General features: G+C 48.7%; 1 protein-coding gene across 6 annotated transcripts in view; it reads right to left on the bottom strand.

Moving 5' to 3' along the window:
• The window catches only part of wdr27 (WD repeat domain 27), a 599,569-nt gene that overhangs the window by 202,576 nt on the left and 375,555 nt on the right, over positions 1 to 21,438 (bottom strand). Inside the window, exon 25 of one of the 6 annotated variants that reach the window (XM_038815927.1) lies at positions 17,995 to 18,232. The exons of the other annotated variants lie outside the window; for them this stretch is intronic. Coding sequence (XP_038671855.1) covers positions 18,194 to 18,232 — 39 coding nt within the window. The 3' untranslated portion in view covers positions 17,995 to 18,193. Of the gene's footprint in view, positions 1 to 17,994; positions 18,233 to 21,438 lie in introns of those variants that run through there. 6 annotated transcript variants of the gene reach the window in all.

Raw genomic sequence — 21,438 nt, 5'->3', positions numbered from 1 at the left:
GTTAATAAAGAAACATCCTGTTTAAACTGAGTTGGCAAAAGTGCTTGACGATGGTTCTGAAGCTGAGAACAAGACAAGGCAATGAAATGAAAATGAAAATCGCTTATTGTCACAAGTAGGCTTCACTGGAAGTTACTGTGAAAGCCCCTAGTCGCCACATTCCAGCGCCTGTTTGGGGAGGCTGGTACGGGAATGATGAACCTTTGCAGTGTCGTACTTGCTTCAGGCATTGTCACTAAGCATACCATTGGTCTAAGATAGTTAAGTCTGCATCTTTAACCCGATGTCAAGTGCTCCTTAGCTTTTCTGACTACAGTGAGCATCCTTCTCCCCGTGCATCCTAAACTTGCTTCAGTCCTCATGGCTTTTGTAGGGCCACTGAATCTTTGCATCCTTTCTGTTTTCTTCAGCTTTGCCATAATGGGCACTGATACTGTTGAGCAGGAATCACTGGAACATGGAAGGGAAGTACTTTCAAGTGATTCAGAACACAAAACCACAGCCGCCTACATCTTGTTGCGTTCTACTGCTTCGGATAACACAGGCTGCTACTTGATGCAGTCTTAACTAAAGGATGCTCCATTCTCTGAAATTAGTTCAACGTGTTTATTGAACTATTAACACAGTTCTCAAATGAGTTCAACTCTCTGCTAATGAAATGAAATGAAAATCACTTATTGTCACAAGTAGGCTTCAATGAAGTTACTGTGAAAAGCCCCTAGTCGCCACATTCCAGCGCCTGTTCGGGGCGGCTGGTACAGGAATTGAACCGTGCTGCTGGCCTGCCTTGGCCTGCTTTAAAAGCTAGCAATTTAGCCCAGTGTGCTAAACCAGCCCCTGTAATCTGACTGTAGTAACTCAGTCTAACTGTACCAGCTTGCTCTAAACCACGTTCTGGGGTGTGATGCTGCTGCTCAACCCTGTCTAACTCTCCAGATGTCTATCTGTGGAAAGAGGCACGGTGTGAGTGCTGCATCCCTTTTATAGTGTTTATGTCATGCCCCCTTGTGGTGATGCCACCTCTGAATGTCCTGACTGCCCATTGGTTGTGTCCTATTCTGAATGTTCATTGGTTGCATGTTTGCATATCATAACATCTCCCCCTGTTTTTTTAGATGTATATGTGAATGTGTCTGTCTAATGTGACTGACTGAAGAATACAGAACAGAGCAAACAAAACAAATGCTCTTAAGCCCAGTCTCTGAGGCTTGCGTCTGATCCTCATCGACCGCCGGAGAGATGGTGGAGGGGATGACGGTGTTTTGACAGGTGAGTGGGAGGCACAACTGGTGGCCTCGTGGTTCGAGGTGTCTGGAGGTGGCAATTCAACATGTGGAAATGGAGGGGAAAGTGGTTGTGGGCAATGCCCTTCGATTCCTTCGCAGAATGGAGCCATCAGCCATACGTATGACATAGGATAGGACCTGTCGAACGACAGCCGGTGCAGACCACCCAGCATCCGGTACCTAGATCCTGACCGTGTCTACCGGGGATAGCACGTCCAGAGCGGTGGCATGTGCGTCATAGCCCTGCTTCTGGCTGTCGCAAAGCTGCTGCATCTTCTGCAGCACCGGCAGGTGATCAAGGTTGGGCAGGTGTATGGCTGGAAGCGTCGTCTGCAGGTCACTGTTCATCAGCAGTTGAGCTGGCGACATGCCAGTGGACAAGGGAGTCGCCCGGTACGCAAGTAGTGCAAGGTGTATGTCGGAAGTGGAGTCCGAGGCCTTGCAGATGAGCTGCTTAACGATGTGCACCCCTTTTTCGACTTTGCCATTGGACTGCGGATAGCATGGACTGGACGTGACATGCCTGAAATTGTAGCTCTCGGCAAACGTGGACCATTCCCGACTGTGGAAGCACGGGGCCATTGTCGCTCATGATGGTGTTCGGGATGCCATGCCGTGAGTATGTCTCTTTACACGCTTTGATGACGGTCCGTGAGGTGAGGTCTGCCAGCTTCAGCACCTCAGGATAGTTTGAAAAGTAATCGATGATTAAGATATAGTTGTGACCATTCGCGTGGAATAAGTCAATGCCAACCTTGGACTAGGAGAGGTCTCTAGGTCATGTGGTTGGAGTGTCTCCTTGCTCTGCACTGGTTGGAACCTCTGACAGGTTTCGCAGTTCAGGACCATATCATGATGTCCTGGTTGATGCTGGGCCAGTAGACAGCTTGCCGGGCCCTGCGTCTGCACTTTTCTATGACCAGGTGTCCATCGTGAATCTGCCGCAGCACCATGCTCTGGAGACGTAGCGGGGTGACTATCCTGTCCAGCTTGAGCAGGATGCCGTCGATCAGCGTCAGGTCGTCCTTGACGTTGTAGAATTGAGGGCATTGCCCTTTCTGCCAGCCATTGCTGAGGTTGTGCATGACTCGCTGCAACAGGGGGTCTTTGGCTGTCTCTTCTTGGATGAAAACGATCTTCCCATCTGTTGCCGGAAGAGTGCTTGCACACAGTTGTACCTGCAATTCAATGTGCTGGATGGTCTCCAGTGGTTCACTGGGTGAGTTGACGGACAGGGACAATGCATCGGCGATGATGAGCTCCTTGCCAGGTTTTTACACCAAATTGAAATCATACCTCCGGAGTTTGAGCAGAATTTTCTGCAAACGAGGCGTCATGTCGTTCAGGTCCTTTTGGATGATGTGGACCAGAGGCCTATGATCCGTCTCAACAGTAAATGTTGGCAAGCCGGAGACATAATCATGAAATTTGAGGATGCCAGTGAGAAGATCTAAACACTCCTTCTCAATCTGCGCATATCTGGTCTCAGTGGGTGTCATTGCCCGTGACGTGTATGCTACTGGTGCCCAGGATGGTGTGCCGTCTCTTTGACGCAGCACCACCCCAATGCCATCCTGACTCACATCTGAGGATATCTTGGTCTTTCGGTCTGGGTCAAAGAATGTAAGGACTGGTGCAGTGGTGAGCTTGGCGTTCAACTCCAGCCACTCTGCTCAGTGCTCCGTCTTCCACTCAAAGGCGGTTGATTTTTTTCACCTGGTTGCGTAGGGCCGTGGTGTGTGTGGCCAAATTCGGGAAGAACTTGCCACGGAAATTGACCATTCCCAGGAAGTGCAGTACTGCCTTCTTGGCCTCCGGGGACTTTCATTGCCTCGATGGCTTTAATTTTGTCTGAGTCCGGGCGCACACCATGTTGCGAAATCTGATCGCCCAGGAACTTCAGCATAGACGTCCCAAAACAGCACTTGGACCTGTTTAGCTTGAGTGCATGTTCATGTATGCATGGGAATACTTTCTTGAGTCACGACACATGTTCCTCGGGGGTTGTAGACACGAACCCCTTCTATTCTCTCCATCCTCTGTTCCATGATGCGGTGGAAAATCTCTGATGCCGAGATGATGCCAAATGGCATTCGGTTGTAGCAGAATCTGCCAAAAGGCGTGTTGAAGGTGCAGAGCCTTCTGCTGGATTCTTCAAGTTGGATTTGCCAAAATCCTTGGGATGCGTCCAATTTTGTGAAGAAGCGCGCGTGTACCAACTCACTCGTGGTTTCTTCCCTCTTTGGGATGGGGTAATGTTCCCGCATAATATTTTTGTTTAGATCCTTGGGGTCAATGCAGACCCGTAGGTCCCCCGAAGGCTTCTTTACGCACACCATCGAGATGACCCAGTCAGTCGGTCCTGTGACCTTGGAGATGATGCCGTTTTGTTGTAGACTCGTGAGCTCTGCCTTCAGGCACTCTCTCAGTGGAGCAGGGACACGTCATGGTGCGTGGACCACTTTCTTGGCATCAGGCCGCATTAGAATCTTGTACTCATACGGCAGCGTGCCCATCACACTAAATACATCTGGGTACTGGGTTAGGATGTCGTCGATGCTGGCTGAAGATCCAAATGGGACGACATTGTGGTGTAGACCCTTTGAATAGGGTTCAGTTGCTTGCAGGCCTGCGCACCTAGCAGGGACGCCCTGTCTGGTTTAACAATCGCGAAGCGTAAGCTTGCTTGTGTTTGTCTGCTGGACATTTGCAGATGGCAGGACCCCATTGCCTTGACTGCGTTTCCATTGTAGTTCAGGAGTTTGCAGGCAGCTGGACGGATTGTGGGGGGCTTCTTGATTCTCTTGAAGTCCACCTGCGAAATCAGGAGGCACCTATGTCCAGTTTGAACTGGATGGGGCAGTGGTTGACCTTGATCACTGCATGCCATTCGTCCTCGGAATCCACGGCCAGGATTGATTGGACTCGCGATGTGTCCGGTGTGGCGTATTTGCACTTCGTAATAATGCCTACTCGGTAAGTGTTGTCCAGGTATTCATCATCTGGATCCATCGCACTGCCTGGATTAGAGTCATACATTCGGTGTTGCACACTTCTGATGCGCCGCTGTTGGAATTGTGAGAGCTGGTTCCTGACTGGTGGTGCAGATCTGCACAGGTCTGCATAGTGGTTTGGTTTCCCACAGTTTAAACCCCGTTTGCCTCTTGCAGGGCACTTTTTAAAAAATGGGCAGTGCCGCAGTTCGCACACGTCATGACGCCGACGTCATGACGCACAGTGCGCCATTGTGTATGCGCGGTGCGGTTCTCTGACCTCTGTACCTGCGCAGTGCGGTTTTCGGCCGCTTCGTGTTCCCGATTGCATTGCTCATGCGTCGGAAGAACACGCAAAATGGCTGCTTTCGTCAATGTGGTCGCTGCGTCCGGGAGAGATGGCCTGAACACTCTCCACCTCATAGGAGGCTTGTTTTTCACTTTCTGCCAATTTGTACTGTGAATAGCAATTTTTAGAGTGCTCATGCACAATACACGTTTCAATCGCGACTGGCAGGGTCATGTGCTTGATTTTCAAAAATTGCTCTCACAGAGGATCAGAGTGGACTCCAAAAACGATTTGGTCTCTGATCATAGAGTCAGTGATATCACTGAAGTTGCAGGATTGTGCTTGTAGTCCAAGGTTAGTTAGATAGAAGGTGAAGGATTTGTCTTTACTTTGCATCCTCTGCTTGAGGAGGTAGCGCTCGAAGATTTCGTTGGTGTCCACCTCGCAGTGGCTGTCGAATTTGTCCAGGATGGTTTGGTACTTCGTTTTGTCCTGCGCTTCGAAAAAGTGAAAGGAGCTGAAGATCTCTATCGCATGGTCACCCGCAGTGGTGAGTAGAAGAGCTATCTTCCGTGCATCGGTCGGGCCATTGAGGTCGGATGCTTCCACATATAGTTGAAATCTCTGCTTGAATGATCGCCAGTTGGCACTAAGATTGCCGATGGTCCTGAGCTGATGAGGAGCCTGAATCTTGTCTATTGTGCCTGTATTCAGTAGCTGCTTGTCACGGATCTTGCTGAGTTGAACTAAATAGATTGACCAGTCACTCCTGGTATCATGTTGTATTTGCTGCTTCGGATAACACAGGCTGCTACTTGATGCAGTCTTAACTAAAGGATGCTCCAGACTATGAAATTAGTTAAATGTGTTTATTGAACTATTAACACAGTTCTCAAATGAGTTTGACTCTCTGCTAATCTAACTGTAGTAACTCAGTCTATCTGTACCAGCTTGCTCTAAGCCACGTGCTGGGGTGTGATGCTGCTGATCAATCCTGTCTAACTCTCGAGATGTCTGTCTGTGGAAAGAGGCAGGGTGTGAGTGCCTCATCCCTTTTATAGTGTTTATGTCATGCCCTCTTGTGGTGATGCCACCTTTGAGTGTCCTGACTGCCCATTGGTTGTGTCCTATTCTGAGTATTCATTGGTTGCATGTTTGCATATCATGACACAACTTATTCAAAACTTAAAGTTTCATAAAACAAAAAGCTTATGGGATTATTTTGCAATGTTTTTCTCTGGCAGTGGGAGCTGCAAATCACATGATTGATGCAGATGATGGGATTAAAAGAACTCAAGATGGCTGCCTGAGGGACATTCTTCTAGCATAGAGTAAGGTAAGGTCATGTGGGATCTGGCCAAAAGATCCACTTGAAGAAACAGATATTGCTGTAATTTTCTTGCTTACTGTCCCCGTGTAATGAGAAGTGTGACGAATGATAAAGAATGCGTTTTTCTACCCTGGTGCTGTGCACGCATAGCTTAATATTCAAACCAGATTTGAATAAGTGTAAAGTGTCCGGTTTGATGGCCAGCATCTCTCGTGCATTCTGCAGGAGGAAGTCTGCAAAAGGATAACCATTTTAACTTCTCCTTCCTTTGCATTAAAATAAATATGCATTTGTGAAAAAGAACATTTAGTTTCTGGATCTTGGCACAGCTTGCACTGCTCAGTGATAAGACCAGCTTTTACTCATTTGCCTTCCCCTCACAACTGCCATATGTCAAGGGGAAAGTTATCAGGCGGCTCAACGCTCGGAATGTCACCCTGAACCTCTCAGCCCATACTGATCAGCAATCAGTTTTCGTTTGGCTCTTGCACTGGGTGTTAGGGCTAGTTGGCTGGCAGCAAGATGCTTTTGTACCATTGTCTTGAGTGAACACTTCTGCATCGTGTTCAACTGAAGAATGGAACAAAGGTTTTATCAGGTTCATTTCACTGAAACAAAGCTAAATTGTACAGTCCCCGCCAAGACATTCTGACATACGAAGAACGAAGAATGACACCAACATGTCTTAGCCAATTGGTAACAAGTCAGAAGAACAAGTCAGGTGCAATTTAATGGGAAAAAAAGAGTCCTGTTTTGGGCGCAAATAGTGGGGTGTTTCTTGGAGCCTGTAGCGCCAGGAACGACCCAGCTATCAAACAGGACTCCGGTTTTTTGGTGGCCTCTGAGGGGAACTCCCCGCCAAGACTACTCTTAACTCATTTCATTTTTAAATGCCTCCCTGATCTCTTGATTCCCACCCCCCACCGTGGAAACCACTGCCTGGCACACTGGCCCTTCCAGCCCAACAGTGTCCCTTGTACCTCGGTGGCAGTGCCAAGGTGCCCAGGTGGCATCAGGGTACCATCCTGCCCAGAACCCAATCACCCAGGGGTCTCCGATCACCTGGATGACCCCACTCAAGTGCCAATACACCTGGTCCACATTTGTGTGGACCAGTGCTAACTGACGGCACGGTCTCCCAGGAGACCCGGGCCTTGGGATACTCTGGCGCAGACACATTTAACTGAAGCTAACTGTTCACTTAAATATGCAAATCTAAATCCCGTCCAGCGAGGGCGAGGTTCAGATTGCGACGTCTCTCAGGATCTCGTTAGATCTCACGAGGCATCCCCAGCATCGTTAATCTCGCGAGAGGCCTTTAGCGAGATTTAATGGTCGCATCGCGTCACCCACTCTGGTGCAACAAGTCCACTCGATCGCGTCCAATGTGTGATCAAGTCCTATATATAAACTTAAGTACATAATCCAGGTTGTCACATCAGTACAACACAGTTCAGGTCAGATGTTAAACCAAGCTCCATCTACCCTCTCAGATCTCTCAAATGGATATACAAGATCCCACGGTATTATTTGACGAAAAGCAGTGGATTTCTACTTTCTCAGCCAATATTTACCAATATCATCAAAACAGGTTGATTTATCAATCAACTCGTTATGGGAGCCAGTTATATGCGTTCTGATTGCTGATTGGGGAATTTGAGGCTCTTGGGGTGGAAGCCCGAACTGTTTGTCAGTCTCTTTCCTTCTCCAATACCTTACAGACATAACAATATAGCTGGTTATGTCGGTCCCACAGAGGATGCCCTCACAGTGCTGGTGGAGGGCCAGGCGGTCAGACACAGGAGAAGGCAGCACCCTCGACGCAGGCCGGAGGCGGCACTCCATGTGCAGGTTGCCGCTGCATACCCTGAAGACTTGGCCACTCATCAGGCTGAGGAGGTACCCAGATGGGGACGTCAGTAAAAGCCCATGTTGTACAGCATCGTTCAAGGTCTTTCAAGGAGATGACGGACAGCATGTGCCACAGGAGGTGCCTCCTCAACAAACACCTGTGCCACATTCTTGCGGAATTGGCACCCATGGAGGAGGAGGATGTCTGCTCTGGTGGCCATGAAGGTCAGCCCAGCCCTGAACCTCTATGCAACTGTATCATTTCAGGGCTTAAGTGGGGATTTGAGCAGCATATCACAAGCTACAGCCCACAAGTGTGTGGACCAGGCCTATCAAGATGCCCAGGCTGCAGGATTCTCCACCATCGCCGGGATGGCTCAGGTCCAGGGAACAATGGATGGCGCACTTGTCGCTTTGCGAAGAGCAGTGCCCTTCATTAACAGGAAGGCGTTCCACTCTCTGAATGTTCCCCTCGTCTGTAGCCACCTCCTCCAGATCATGCACGTGTGTGCACGCTTCCTAGCATGACAGCTACATCCTGGGACACTCGGCATCTTCAAGGACCACCCCTGGATGGTGGGTTGACGCTTGAGGGAAGTACCTGCTGAGGTCCTGGCTCATGACTCCAATGCGGAGGCCGGAGATCGAGGCTTAGATCCAATATGACGAGGCCCATGTTGCTACCTGTGCTGTCATTGAATGGTGCACCAGACTGCTCAAAATGCAGTTCTGGTGCCTGGACTTCTCTGGCGGTGCATTGCAGTACACACACCCCCAGAGGGTCGCCCGCCTGTGGTTATCTGCTGTGCCCTTTACAACCTGAGATGGATGGAGGGACAGCTGGAGTGAGCTCCAGAGGCCTCTGGGTCATCTGGCTCTGCCAGTCCTGGCAGCTTCCCATTGTCTGCTCCATGGTGTTGGCATCCTCAGCAATGGTCCTACGACTGGGCCATGCTCTGCAGTTCTTCGGCAATGTCCACGTGTGTCTGGAAATGTCCCTCAGCGACTGGAACATGATGTCAAGGCCCATGGTAATCTCAGACTGAGCCATGCCTTGGGCACCACCACTCAAGGCATGGATAGTGTAATAATAATAATCTTTATTAGTGTCACCAGTAGGCTTACATTAACACTGCAATGAAGTTACTGTGAAAATCCCCTAGTTGCCTCATTACAGAACCTGGTCGGGTACACGGAGGGAGAATTCAGAATGTCCAATTCACTTAACAAGCACGTCTTTCAGGACTTGTGGGAGGAAACCAGAGCACCCAGAGAAAACCCACGCAGACACGGGGAGAACGTGCAGACTCCGCACAGACAGTGACCCAAGCCAGGAATCAAACCTGGGTCCCTGGCGCTGTGAAGCAACTGTGCTAATCACTGTGCTACCGTGCACAAAGAGCTATACTTGCATCAACGTACACCAGACAACATAAGGGGCAATTTAGTGTGGCTAATCCACTTAACCTGCAAATCTTTGGACTGCGGGAGGAAACCGGAGCACCCGGAGGAAACCCACGCAGACATGAGAAGAATGTGCGGACTACGCACAGACAGTGACTTAAGCCTGGAATCGAAGCTGGGACCCTGGCGCTGTGAGAAACAATGCTAAACACTGTGCTATCATGCCGCTCATGTTCCAGACTGTGCACCGCGATCGCCACCCTAGCAGGGTTGGCCTCGGTGCCATGCTTTGTTGGTATCATCTTCAGCGCCCGTAGCCTTTGGGACTCCTCCTTTTGGCTAGGCACTCACTGTAATGTTGCTGGTAATACCTCCTGAATCTCACAGCCTCACAGCTCTGTCATATCATCTCCATCAGCTCCGGGATAATCTTGTCCAGAGGCTCGGCATCTGACTGGGATTCAGCTGAGTCCTGGGATCCAGCAGACCTCCGACTGCTGACTGCCTTGGATGTTTCTGCCTCCACCTGATATTCATCAGCAACTGTGTGGGGCTCACCAGATTGTGTCCTAGAAGCTGCTGTCCACTAATGCCATCCCCAGAGGTGTGTAACTCTGCCTTGGTGGAGGGTGCAGATGATAGCTGTGACGCCTTGATGGCGGTCTCCTCCGAGCTCTCCCCCGAGGTGGTCTATTGGGTGGCAGGGCGGGGAACGACTCTCGATGGCCCAGCCCCATCAGATGGAGATCCTGTGAGACAACGGACATGCGGTCAGTGAAAGGGAAGGGTAATTTTGTCTGACATCATGTAATCTGACATCACTTGAAATAGGTCATCTGGGTGAAGGGGCAGTGGATTCTCACCTCTGCGGTGCAGGCCAACCTCGCTGTCGGTGACTGCTCTCTCCTTGGTCAACCCCGTGATCTCCATTGCCCGTTCCTCATAGGAGGAGAGGGCTCGGATGTACGGTACTCTGCCACCCACCCTCTGTCTTGGTCCTTTAATGCTTATTGTGGGCTATCCTCTCTTGCGGGGACAAAGAGAGGGCATTGTGAGCCTCATGGTTGGCTAGGTTCCCAAAGCGAGGAGCAGGAGCAGTAAGTCTGCAATGCCATGCTTGTGTGCTGACTGGGAGTGAGTGCTGAGGGAGCGTTTAAAAGCTGCTCCCCCGTGTTGGCGCTGGGGAGCTAATCCGTCAAATCTGACAGCGCAGCCAGTAATGACGAGAAGCTCGTGGGAGCTCGTTTCCAGCACTAAATGCCATTAAATACGTGCCAATGTGGCCATTGAGAAACACCCGACATCCGCGCCCAAAATAACACTTAGAAATATGTCCGTTAAATCACACTATTAATGCTTATGGTCTTCACAAGCTTGCATGTAAACTGGGTACTTGAGCAGTATTTCAAAATCTATGTATTTTAAATAGCAAAGCCGTGAATAACAAAAATAAACACACGTGTACTGGAGTGAACCCTCTTAAATATCATCCACTCTCTTGATATGAAAGTGTAGGGATTGGGGAAGAGTGATCTTAGCATGCCACGATAGGGAGTATTCGAAAATTGGGTCCAGAGATGAGGTCCAAGATGTAACAGGCAATTTGGGGGTTAAAACAGACAGAGAAAAAAGGACTGCTAGTCGCAGAATCAAAGGGATACACCCACAGCTAGCTGAGTTACATGATCCCATTCAGACTTAAACATGTTAGGGAATGCATAAGGTAATTGGGATCCATTGTCTTTCGGGACAATCCTGCATGACCAGCCATTATCCTATTAACAGTCTGATGACCTAATGGTTGGTCAATGGAAGGCGAGGTGTATGTGAATGGCATAGCCCTGGTCTTTTGGGAGTGGGCAATCAAGCAGTTTAATTAGAGTCTGTTCCAGTCTAGACATTCCAGAGGAGGACCTTTGTTTGAAAGGGCTGGGTGGAGCTTAGAGAGAGCGAATAAATTTGGAATAGAGAAGGATGCTAGCAGCCAAGACACAGGTCATGAAATCTGCTCCAAAAAGGCTAAGGAGGTCACCCAGAGAGGTCATGAAGGGAGTTGTTCCAGATTACAGACTTTCAAAAAGGGTTCAGAGTGAATGTCCCTCACAGAAGAAAGCTTGCTTCCTAAATACAAGTGGTGCCTTGGCTTGTATGTGTAAGTGGAATGAGAGCTGTATTTTCATGCAAGGTGTTGTTTTAATGGAAACCAATGTTAAAATTAAGAGACTACATATAATCTGTTCATGTTAGAACTGTGAAGTAAAACTTTAAATATTGTTTTATTTACTTTTGTTTAAATAAAGTTCTGTTTATAAAATAACCAAGCCTTATATTATCACTCCTGGAATGGATCGATCTTTCTGCACAGTCTTTAAACTTTACATGTCTGGTTCAGTACCTTAGCCATTGTTCAGTGCTGACCAGGCGTCCGTAACAAGCATCTCCCAGATCAGGACTAGCACCACGTTTACATTACTCCTCTCCCCATTCATAGATACAAGATATAAACTGCACAATAGCAGCATGTCACATTATCTTTCCGTGAAAGTGAAGGTCACCATTCACCATTCACCACACATAGGCTGCTCTCCCTGTTTGAGAGAGAGAGCGGACTGCTGGTGATTTCACCTGAAGGTTACCACACCTCCAGGCGAGGAACAAGGGTCAGAAGGTGGGGCCTTCAGAGCAGCCTCAGCTGGTTCGGGAATTGAACCCATGCTGCTGGCGTCACTCTGACGCGACATCATGAACCAGCCAACTGAGCCAACTGACTTCCCTTGCCGTATAGTGTTTGAATCCTCACCCATGTCTTTGTTACTCGCAGACTTGAACATTCCAATGCTCTTGGTTCCAAAGAAGAGTCATATTTGACTTGAAAAGCTAACAGTTTCTCTCCCTACATACGATGCTAGACCTGCTGAATTTTACCTGCGCCTTTGTTTTTTTAAATTTCTATTCCAATGCTTTCCTGGTAGGCTTTCCAGCTGCTACCTCAGTAAACAGAACTTGTCCAAAAAACTCCTGTCTGCATTGTACCTTGCACCAAATCCTGCTCACACATCACTACTGTGTTTGCTGATTAATAATGGGTCCTCATTTGGCAACACCTCAATTTTACCATTCTCATCCTTGAGGTTAAATTTGGGATCCCCGGGCTCCAGGTCCTCCAGAGTCCATCTCACTTTTCTGAGGTTAAAACCTCGGAGATCTCTGCATTCCTCCAATTCTGGCCTCCGGCACAGACTTCAAGCAGCTGTGCTTTCAGCTGCCGAGACACTAAGCTCTGGAAATTTCACCCTAAATCTCTGCATCTCTGGCCCTATCTTTCCTCCTTTAAGTCGGTCCTTTAAACATATGGATGTGATTTAACAGGAAAAAAGCAGAGTCCTGTTTTGGACATGTTTAGCAGAGTCGTTCATGGGACTCTGTTTCTTTTAATGGCCCCGGCCTGGAAGACCCTGCCGAGGCTGCACTTAGATTCATTTCCTGCCATTTCCTGCCCCTGACATCCCTAATCCCTGTACACCCACCGCCGCCTCTGGACTCCTACACCGTCCCAACTAACCTGCCAGGGTGTCCTCAGGCCCCTCCCTCTCACCCCACCTCATAAGGGCAGGGCACACCCAGTCCCAATCACTGGCAATACCAACCTGGTACCCTGGCACCTTAGCACTGTCGGCCTAGGACCCTAACAGTGCCCCTGGGTGGCAGTGTCAAGGTGGCCAGGCGGCATTGGGGGTGCCCAACCACCCAGAGGCCTCTGATACCCTGGGAGTCTTCCCCCAAATGCCGTTATGCTTGATCCACGTTTGGGGAAACCAGTGTTAAACTGCGCCGTGGTGAGGTCTTCCAGGCGCGTGCTTTCGATCCTGAGCCTTGGGAGAATCCGGCATAGACATATATATGTGAAGGCAACTGCTCACTTAAATATGCAAATCTGGATCCCGCCCAGTGAGTTCGAGGTCCAGATCGCGACTTCTCGAGATGGCGAGAGCTCGTTACAACTCGTGAGGTGTCCCGAGTGTTGCAAAGCTTGCGAGAGGCCTCTCGCAGGATTTCACAACCACATTATGTCCCGAATCAGGCGCGACGAGGCCGCCCAATCAGGTCTTACCTCTTTGACTATTCTTTAGGTCACCTGAGCTAATGAGCTTTTGGATGGAATTTTGTGTGGAGACGATGCTGAAAAAGCAGCATTGAGCTGTCAGGTCGTTACTTCTGTCCCCATTTGGGAGGAAGTCCTGTCTGCCAGCAGCTCTCTGGTCCCGGCAGTGCCATTGGGAATGTTGGCCACTACAGACATGCCCGGACACCATATTTAAAAAGTACCTGGATCGACCTTCATTAACGGTGTCAGTAACCTTGCAGAACGTTGTGCAGTAGAAGCCAGCAATCTCTGCCCCATGATTCAGTGATGCCTTGCTAGAGGCATCTTGTCATGGAGGAAAGGCGTAGCAGCAGAAGGCCCTCTCGTCTGAGCCCTGCAGCTTGGGAGGAGGTGGCCAGGGCCCATGGGTTCCAAAGGAATCCTGCCCTGGAGTGCAGGAAACAGGTCAATAATCTAATCCGCTGTGCTAGGATAAGTGAACCTTTTATTCACTCCAAACCCACATCACCACTCATTTTGTGATTCCGTCAAAGGACATAGGGGTCACGGTCAAGGACAACATTTTTGTTGCCTATTTATAAATGCCCTTGAGAATGTGGTGTGTGCTGCCTTCTCAAACTACTGCAGTCTATATGCTGAACTGTTCGGGAGGATTTTGACCCAGCTACAGTGAAGGCACAGCCATAGATATGGAGTAGAAAGTAACCTACAGGTGATGCTACTCCCAGGCACCTTCTGCCCTTCCCCATATGGCTGGCACAGCTTGTGGGTTTGAAAGATTATATTAAAGGTGTCTTGTGAGTTACCACAATGTACCTTGTTCACAATACACACTGCAGCCACTGGTGTAGAAACAGAGAAAAAATAGGAGCAGGAGGAGGCCATTCGGCACTTCAAGCCCCACCATTCATCACAATCATGGCTGAGCATCCAACTCAATAGCCTAATCCTGCTTTCCCCAAAACCTTTGATCCCATTCGCCCTAAGTGCTACGTCTAACTGCTTCCTGAAACCATACAATGTTTTGGACTCAAGTACTTCCTGTGCTAACGAATGCCACAGGCTCACCACTCTCTGGGTGGAGAAAGTTCTTCTCCTCTCTATCCCAAATGGTCTACCCCATATCCTGAGTCTGTGACTCCTGGTTCTGGACTCCCCTCACCATTGGCAACATCCTTCCTGCATTTACCATGTTCAGCTCTGTTAGCATTCGATAGGTTTCTATGAGAACCCCTCTCATTCTTCTGAACTGATTCAATCTCTCCTCGTACATCAGTCTGCCTTCCCAGGAATCACTCTGGCAAACTTTTTCTGCATTCTCTCCATAGTTAGAACATCCTCCCGAAGATAAGGAAACCCAAAGGGCAGCATGGTAGCAGAAGTGGATAGCACTGTGGCTTCACAGTGCCAGGGTCCCAGGTTCGTTTCCCCGCTGGGTCACTGACTGTGCGGAGTCTAAACTTTCTCCCCGTGTCTGTGTGAGTTTCCTCCGGGTGCTCTGGTTTCCTCCCACAGCCCAAAGATGCGCAGGTTAGGTGGACTGGCCACGATAAATTGCCCTCAGTGACCTAAAAACGGTTAGGTGTTATTGGGTTACAGGGAGAGGGTGGAAGTGAGGGCTTAAGTGGGTCGGTGCAGACTCGATGGGCCGAATGACCTCCTTCTGTACTATATGTTCTATATGTTCAAAACCCCACACAATATTTCAGGTGTGGCCTCACCAAGACCCTGTATAATTGCAGCAAGATATCCCTGCTCCTGCACCAGAATGCTCTTGCAATGGAGGCCAGCATCCCATTTGCCTTCTTCACTGCCTGCTGCATCTGCATGCTTACCTTCAGTAACTGGTGTACAAAGCACCCAGATCTCATTGCATGTTCCCCTTTCCGAATTTATGGCCATTCAAATAATAATCTACTTTCTTATTTTTGCTACCAAAGTGGATAGCCTCGCATTTATCCAAATTATACTACATCTGCCATTCATTTTCCCACCCTCTCAACTTGCCCAAATCACACTGAAGAATCTCTATATCCTCCTCACAGCTCACCCTCCCACCCAACCTGGTGTCATCTGCAAATCTGAAGATATGACATTTTGTTCCCTCATCTAAATCATTAATATATATTGTGAATATTTGGGGTCCTAGCACCGATCCCTGCATAACCCCACTAGTCCCTGCCTGCCAAATTGAAAAAGACCTGTTAATTCTGACTCTTTGTTTCCTCTCTGCCAACCAGTTTTGTATCCATCTCAATACACTACATCCAATCCCGTGCGCTTTAATTTTACATGCTAATCTTTTATGGAAGACTTTGTTAAAACCTTCTGAAAGTCCAGATACAACAAATCCACTAGCTCCCCTTCATCAATTCTACTAGTTACATCCTCGAAGAATTCAAGTAGATTTGTCAAGCATGACTTCCCTTTCATAAATCCATGCCAACTCTGTCCGATCCTGCCACTGGTTTCTAAATGCTCTGCTCTGAAATCCTTGGTAATGGATTCTAGAATTTTCTGCACTACTGACATCAGGCTTACTGGTCTATAATTCCTTGATTTCTCTGGACCTCCCTTTTTAAATAGTGAAGTTACATTAGCCACCCTCCAATCTACAGGAACTGTTCTACAGTCCATAGAACCCTGATGATGACCACCAACGCATCCACTATTTCTAGTACATCAGTACCCTCTGATGTAGATTATCAGGCCCCAGGGATTTATCAGGCTTCAATCCCTTCAGGGGCTGGTTAAGCACAGTGGGCAAAACAGCTGGCTTGCAATGTAGAACAAGGCCAGTAACGCAGGTTCAATTCCCGTACCGGCCTCCCCGAACAGGCACAGGAATGTGGCGACTAGGGGCTTTTCACAGTAACGTCATTGAAGCCTACTTGTGACAATAAGCAATTATTATTACTATTATTATTATTTCCCCAACACTATTTCCCTGCTGATATTGATCACTTTCAGTTCCTCCTCCTCACTAAACACTGCATTCCCCAACATTCCTGCGATCTTATTTGTGTCTTCATTTGTGAAGACAGGACCAAAGTATGTATTTAGCTGCTCAGCCATGTCTTATAATACATTCTCCTGTTTCTGACTGTAAGGGACCTACACTTGTCTTCACCAATCTTCTTCTCATCACATACCTCTTGACCTTGGTGTGTCGGTGGTGGAGGGAGTGAATGCTGAAAGAGGTGAATAGGGTGCCCAGGCAGGTGGCTTTGTCCTAGATGGTCTTCAGCTTCTTGAATGCTGCACTCATCCAGGCAAGTGGAGAGTATTTCATCACACCCCCTTGTGGTGATTTTAAAGATTGGGTTGTGGGGACAGCACGGTGGCGCAGTGGGTTAGCCCTGCAGCCTCACGGCGCCAAGGTCCCAGGTTCAAGGGGCTTTTCACAGTAACTTCATTTGAAGCCTACTCGTGACAATAAGCGATTTTCACTTTCACTTTCACTTTCAATCCTGGCTCTGGGTCACTGTCCGTGTGGAGTTTGCACATTCTCCCCGTGTTTGCGTGGGTTTCGCCCCCACAACCCAAAGATGCGCAGGGTAGGTGGATTGGCCACGCTAAATTACCCCTTAATTGGTAAAAATGAATTGGGTACTTTAAATTATTGAAAAAAAAGATTGAGTCTGCAGGCCTCAGAGATTCAAACAAACAAAGAGCTTTATTAAGAATATTTTAACACTACAAGTTGCTATGTTACACTGTCCTACACTGTGTGTAGGGGCTGGTTTAGCTCACAAGGCTAAATCGCTGGCTTTTAAAGCAGACCAAGCAGGCCAGCAGCACGGTTCGATTCCCGTACCAGCCTCCCCGGACAGGCGCCGGAATGTGGCGACTAGGGGCTTTTCACAGTAACTTCATTGAAGCCTACTCGTGACAATAAGCGATTTTCATTTTCATTTCATTTCATTCCATTTGCCCATGCAAACGGCCGATGACGTTATATGATTGGTATCTGCTCCACTGCAAAACTGTTCGTGAGGAAACACTAGAAACACTATGAATACCAACATTTTCCTCCCCCTTTAAATCAAAGGTCCCTGACACAAAGAACAGTATAATATGAACAATCTATTAGCAGCCTGAACAATCAATTAACAACAATAGTCAATACGCCAAACGCTTCGGAGGCAGTTGTTCGCTGTGTAGTTGTCTGCGAAACCCAGGCTCTGCTTTTTAGTGCTTGCTGCAACCTCTGGTGTCCTTGACTTGGTTCAGATGCATCCGTGGTCGGCTTAACCTGAGTCGATGTCGTGTTCTGAGGCTAACTCCGTGTCTGGTTCTCAACTGAAGCACTGCTTTCCCCAATTGGTTTGATTAGTGTCAGGTTCTTGGGAGGGTCAGACCGCCTCTTGGCACAGTTTGATTTGGACTCTGTCAGTTCTGCCTCTGGCAGATTGGTTCTTGTGGCCAAAGGTTGATCTGCATGTCTTCTCCATATTACATTGTTTCAGGTTTTCACAATGTAGGTGACCGGTCCTGTCTGTGCTAAGATGGGGGCAGGAATCCAATTTTCACTTGTGGTATAGTTCCTTCTGTAACTTCTTGACCTTGGTGAAAAACACATTTTGCTTTGTTCTCCTACTGCTTTTTCTTGACAATTTATTTGGTCTTGGGTGGTTTTAGTAAATCGAATGCTGTGCATAGTTGATATTTCACCATTAACAACGGCGGAGGAACTTGGGTTGTTGAGTGCGCAGTAGTCTCGTACGTGAGCAGGAATTGACGTTCTGCCAGCCCATTTGTGGCAGGGTGATATGGAGCAGATCAGATGTGTTGAATTCCATTTTCCTTCGAGTACTGTATGAACTCTGGCGAAATGAACTGCGGCCCATTATTGCTCACTAATTATTCAGGGTAACCGACTCTGCGGAAGATTTCACCCAAATCTGTCAATCGTTTTCTCCGCTGACGTTGACTTCATGATGGCAATTTCAGGCCATTTCGAGTGAGCGTCAACTAGAATGAGAAATATGCACCCTTCAAACAGTTCGGTAGAATCAACATGTACCCCATTACCAGGCTTTTTCTGGCCACTCCCATGGGTGTAATGGGGTTGATGGCTCAGGTAACACGCTTCTGTGCAAAACAAACACATTCCCGTATTCTCCTCGATTTTGGCATCGAGTCCCAGCCACCAAAAACAGCTCCTGGCTATCTCCTTCATCCTGACAATACACAATGGCTTACCTCAAGAAACATGGGCGGAATTCTCCGACCCCCCGCCTGGTCGGAGAGTCGCCGGGGCCGGCGTGAATCCTGCCCCCACCATCTCCCGAAGTCTCCGGCACCAGAGATTCGCCGGGGGCGGCAATCGCGCCGCGCTTGTCGGTGGGCGCCCCCTGGCCCACAATGGGCCGAAGTCCTGTCGCTGTCATGCCGGCGTGAATCAAACCACCTACCTTACCAGCGGGACCAGGCGGCGCGGGCGGGTCCTGGGGCGGGGGGGGCGCGGCTGATCTGGCCCTGGGGGGTGCCCCCACGGTGGCCTGGCCTGCGAATGGGGCCCACCGATCGGCAGGCGGGCCTGTGCCGTGGGGGCACTCTTTTCCTTCCGCGTTCGCCATAGTCTTCACGATGGCGGACGCGGAAGTGACCCCCTTTACTGCACATGCGCGGGGATGATGTCAGCAGCCGCTGACGCTTCGGCTTATGCGTGGACTTCCGCCGGCCGGCGAAGTCCTTTCGGCCCAGGCTGGTGTGGCGCCAAAGGCCGTTCCCGCCGGCTGGCGGGTCGCCAACCACTCCTAGCCCCTCAAGGTTAGGGCTTGGCCCCTAAAGGTGCGGAGACGTCCGCACGTTTGGGGCGACCCGATGCCGGAGTGGTTCATGCCACTCCTTCCCGCCGGGTCCCCCGCCCCGCCGGGTAGAGGAGAATCCCGCCCCATAGATGTCAATGCCTGGGAGACCCTTGCTCAGAAGAGACCTACATGGAGGAACCTCCTGATTGAAGGGACACAATTCTTCGAGGACACCCGATAACAAAAGGAGCCGGAGAGAGGAATGTCAGCGATCTGGACTCCAATGGCCAACCTTACCTCCCGCAAACCTTTGCCAAGCATGTGGTTGAAGATGCGGCTCTAAGATTGGGCTCATCAGCCACACAAGGATCCACAGAACTCATGGAGTGACATGGAGTTTCTTAGGTTAGTGAGTGATCGCTGAAGAAGAGAATCGGGTTTTAACGCTTTCTTTGAGGGGTTCAGAGCAAGATATCAGAGGTTTTCTTGCTCAACAGTCTCTGGTACCGATGAGACTGCTGCCCTAGTGTTCACCTCCATTTTCACCAGTGGACCATCCAGTAATGGAGTGACCCAATATTCGTTTGTTGCATCAGAAATAGCGAGTACAGTTCGTCTTTGGGCTGTGAATGGAGTCTCTTCTCACATCCTTTTTGTACCACGTGGACCATATTTTCAAGAAGGAGTTAGCTATAGCCCTTGTGGCGAAAGAGTTCAAAGGATATGAGAGATAGCGGGAACAGGTTATTGAGCTGGATGATCTGTCATGATATTGAATAGTGGAGCAGTCTCCAAGGGCCGAAAGGTCAACTCGTGCTCCAGTTTTCTATGTTTCTGTGGACACTTTATCTTTTCTTCAGTTACCCAATTGATTTATTCGGCTGTTGCTTTTTGCAAATCTTGCCTGATGCATGTTTTTTATTCCAATGTGTCCTTTTCTGCCACAATTCCTGCACGTGATGTCTTTGCACCACCAATCTTCTGCTGAGTGCCCGGTTTTTGGCACACTAATGGCAAGTGCAAGTCTGTGTTTGCATTCGAGTTTCAGCCGGCATTTTGTGAATTCTTGTGCTTGAACACAACTGTTGAGCTTCTTTGGCTGCCAATTCCATTGATACAGCAACTCCCAAAGCTTTCTTTAAGGCCAGTTTGCTTTCGGTTAACAACAGCTTTTGAATAGCTTCGCTGCTTAAACCACAAACTAATCTATCGCTGATGGTATCATTTAACACCCCCCACAAATTTGCAGTGTTCAGCCAGCCTTTACAGGGTAGCTATAAACTGTGCAATCGATTCACCCTCTTCATGGTTGTGCTTCTGAAACCTAAACTTTCCAGCCATGACTAAAGGTTTGGGTAAATACTGGCCCTGCAATATTTCCACTATTTCTTTGTAGGATTTCTTGCCCTGCTTTTACGGCTGTACCAGACACCTCTGGAGGTTAAATGTTCCCCCACCCACCCTCATTATACCCAGGAATGTTGGAGCTTTTATATCCACTGCCATCTTGTTAGCTTGAACAAAACAGTCAAATCTTTCTGTGTTTGAGTTTTATTGTTCTGCATTCTCATCAAACGGCGCCAAAGACCCTTGCCATTTTTCACAATGTAAGGCACTGCATGTGCACGATGTGCCATGACATTTTACAATTCCCTTGCTTCCTTTCTCCTTAAACCAAGGCAAACCTGAGAGCAGGATAAAAGCAAATGACTGCGGACGCTGGAATCTGAAACCAAAAGAGAAAATGCTGGAAAATCTCAGCAGGTCTGGCAGCATCTGTAGGGAGAGAAAAGAACTAACGTTTCAAATCCAGGTGACCATCTGTGAAAGCTTAGCCTGTTTTACTTTCCTGTTTTACAATACTCCCAGCTCTAAATTTGTTTTTGCGGGTTACTTGCTACTCACGATGCCCCTTGTACTGTTACGGATTGTTTCAGGCAGAGCACGTGGCAAGCTTCTTTCCAAAGTTGTTTTTCTTCAGACTCCTCGATGATTTTTCGGTTCTTCAGGCGGCTGCAACCATTGTTTGGCTCCCCCGTCCCCAGCTTTCCTGTACCAATTAATTAAATTATTTATTTTCCTTTTTGGGTGCCTGTAAACGCTGTTCGTCTAACTCGTCGCCAGTTTTTATGCGTTGGTTTTTAAAATTTAGTCTGCAGGCCTCAGAGGTTCAAACAAGCAAAGAGCTTTACTAAGAAGATGTTAACGCTACAGGCTGCTATGTTACACTGCCCATTTGTCCGCGCAAAGGGCCGAGGACGCCATCTTCGATGATGTCACGCGATTGGTCTCTTAAAGTGCCTCTGTTCCACTGCAAGGCTGCTAGGAGGAAACACCACAAATACCATAAATACAAAATAATCCTGGCTTGTGCCTTGCAGATGGTGGTCCTGCTTTGGGGAGACAGGTCAATAATGGGCCACA

The sequence above is a fragment of the Scyliorhinus canicula genome, chromosome 1, assembly GCF_902713615.1.
Source record: "Scyliorhinus canicula chromosome 1, sScyCan1.1, whole genome shotgun sequence".
NCBI lineage: Eukaryota > Metazoa > Chordata > Chondrichthyes > Carcharhiniformes > Scyliorhinidae > Scyliorhinus > Scyliorhinus canicula.
This window is presented reverse-complemented; position numbering and strand designations above follow the sequence as displayed.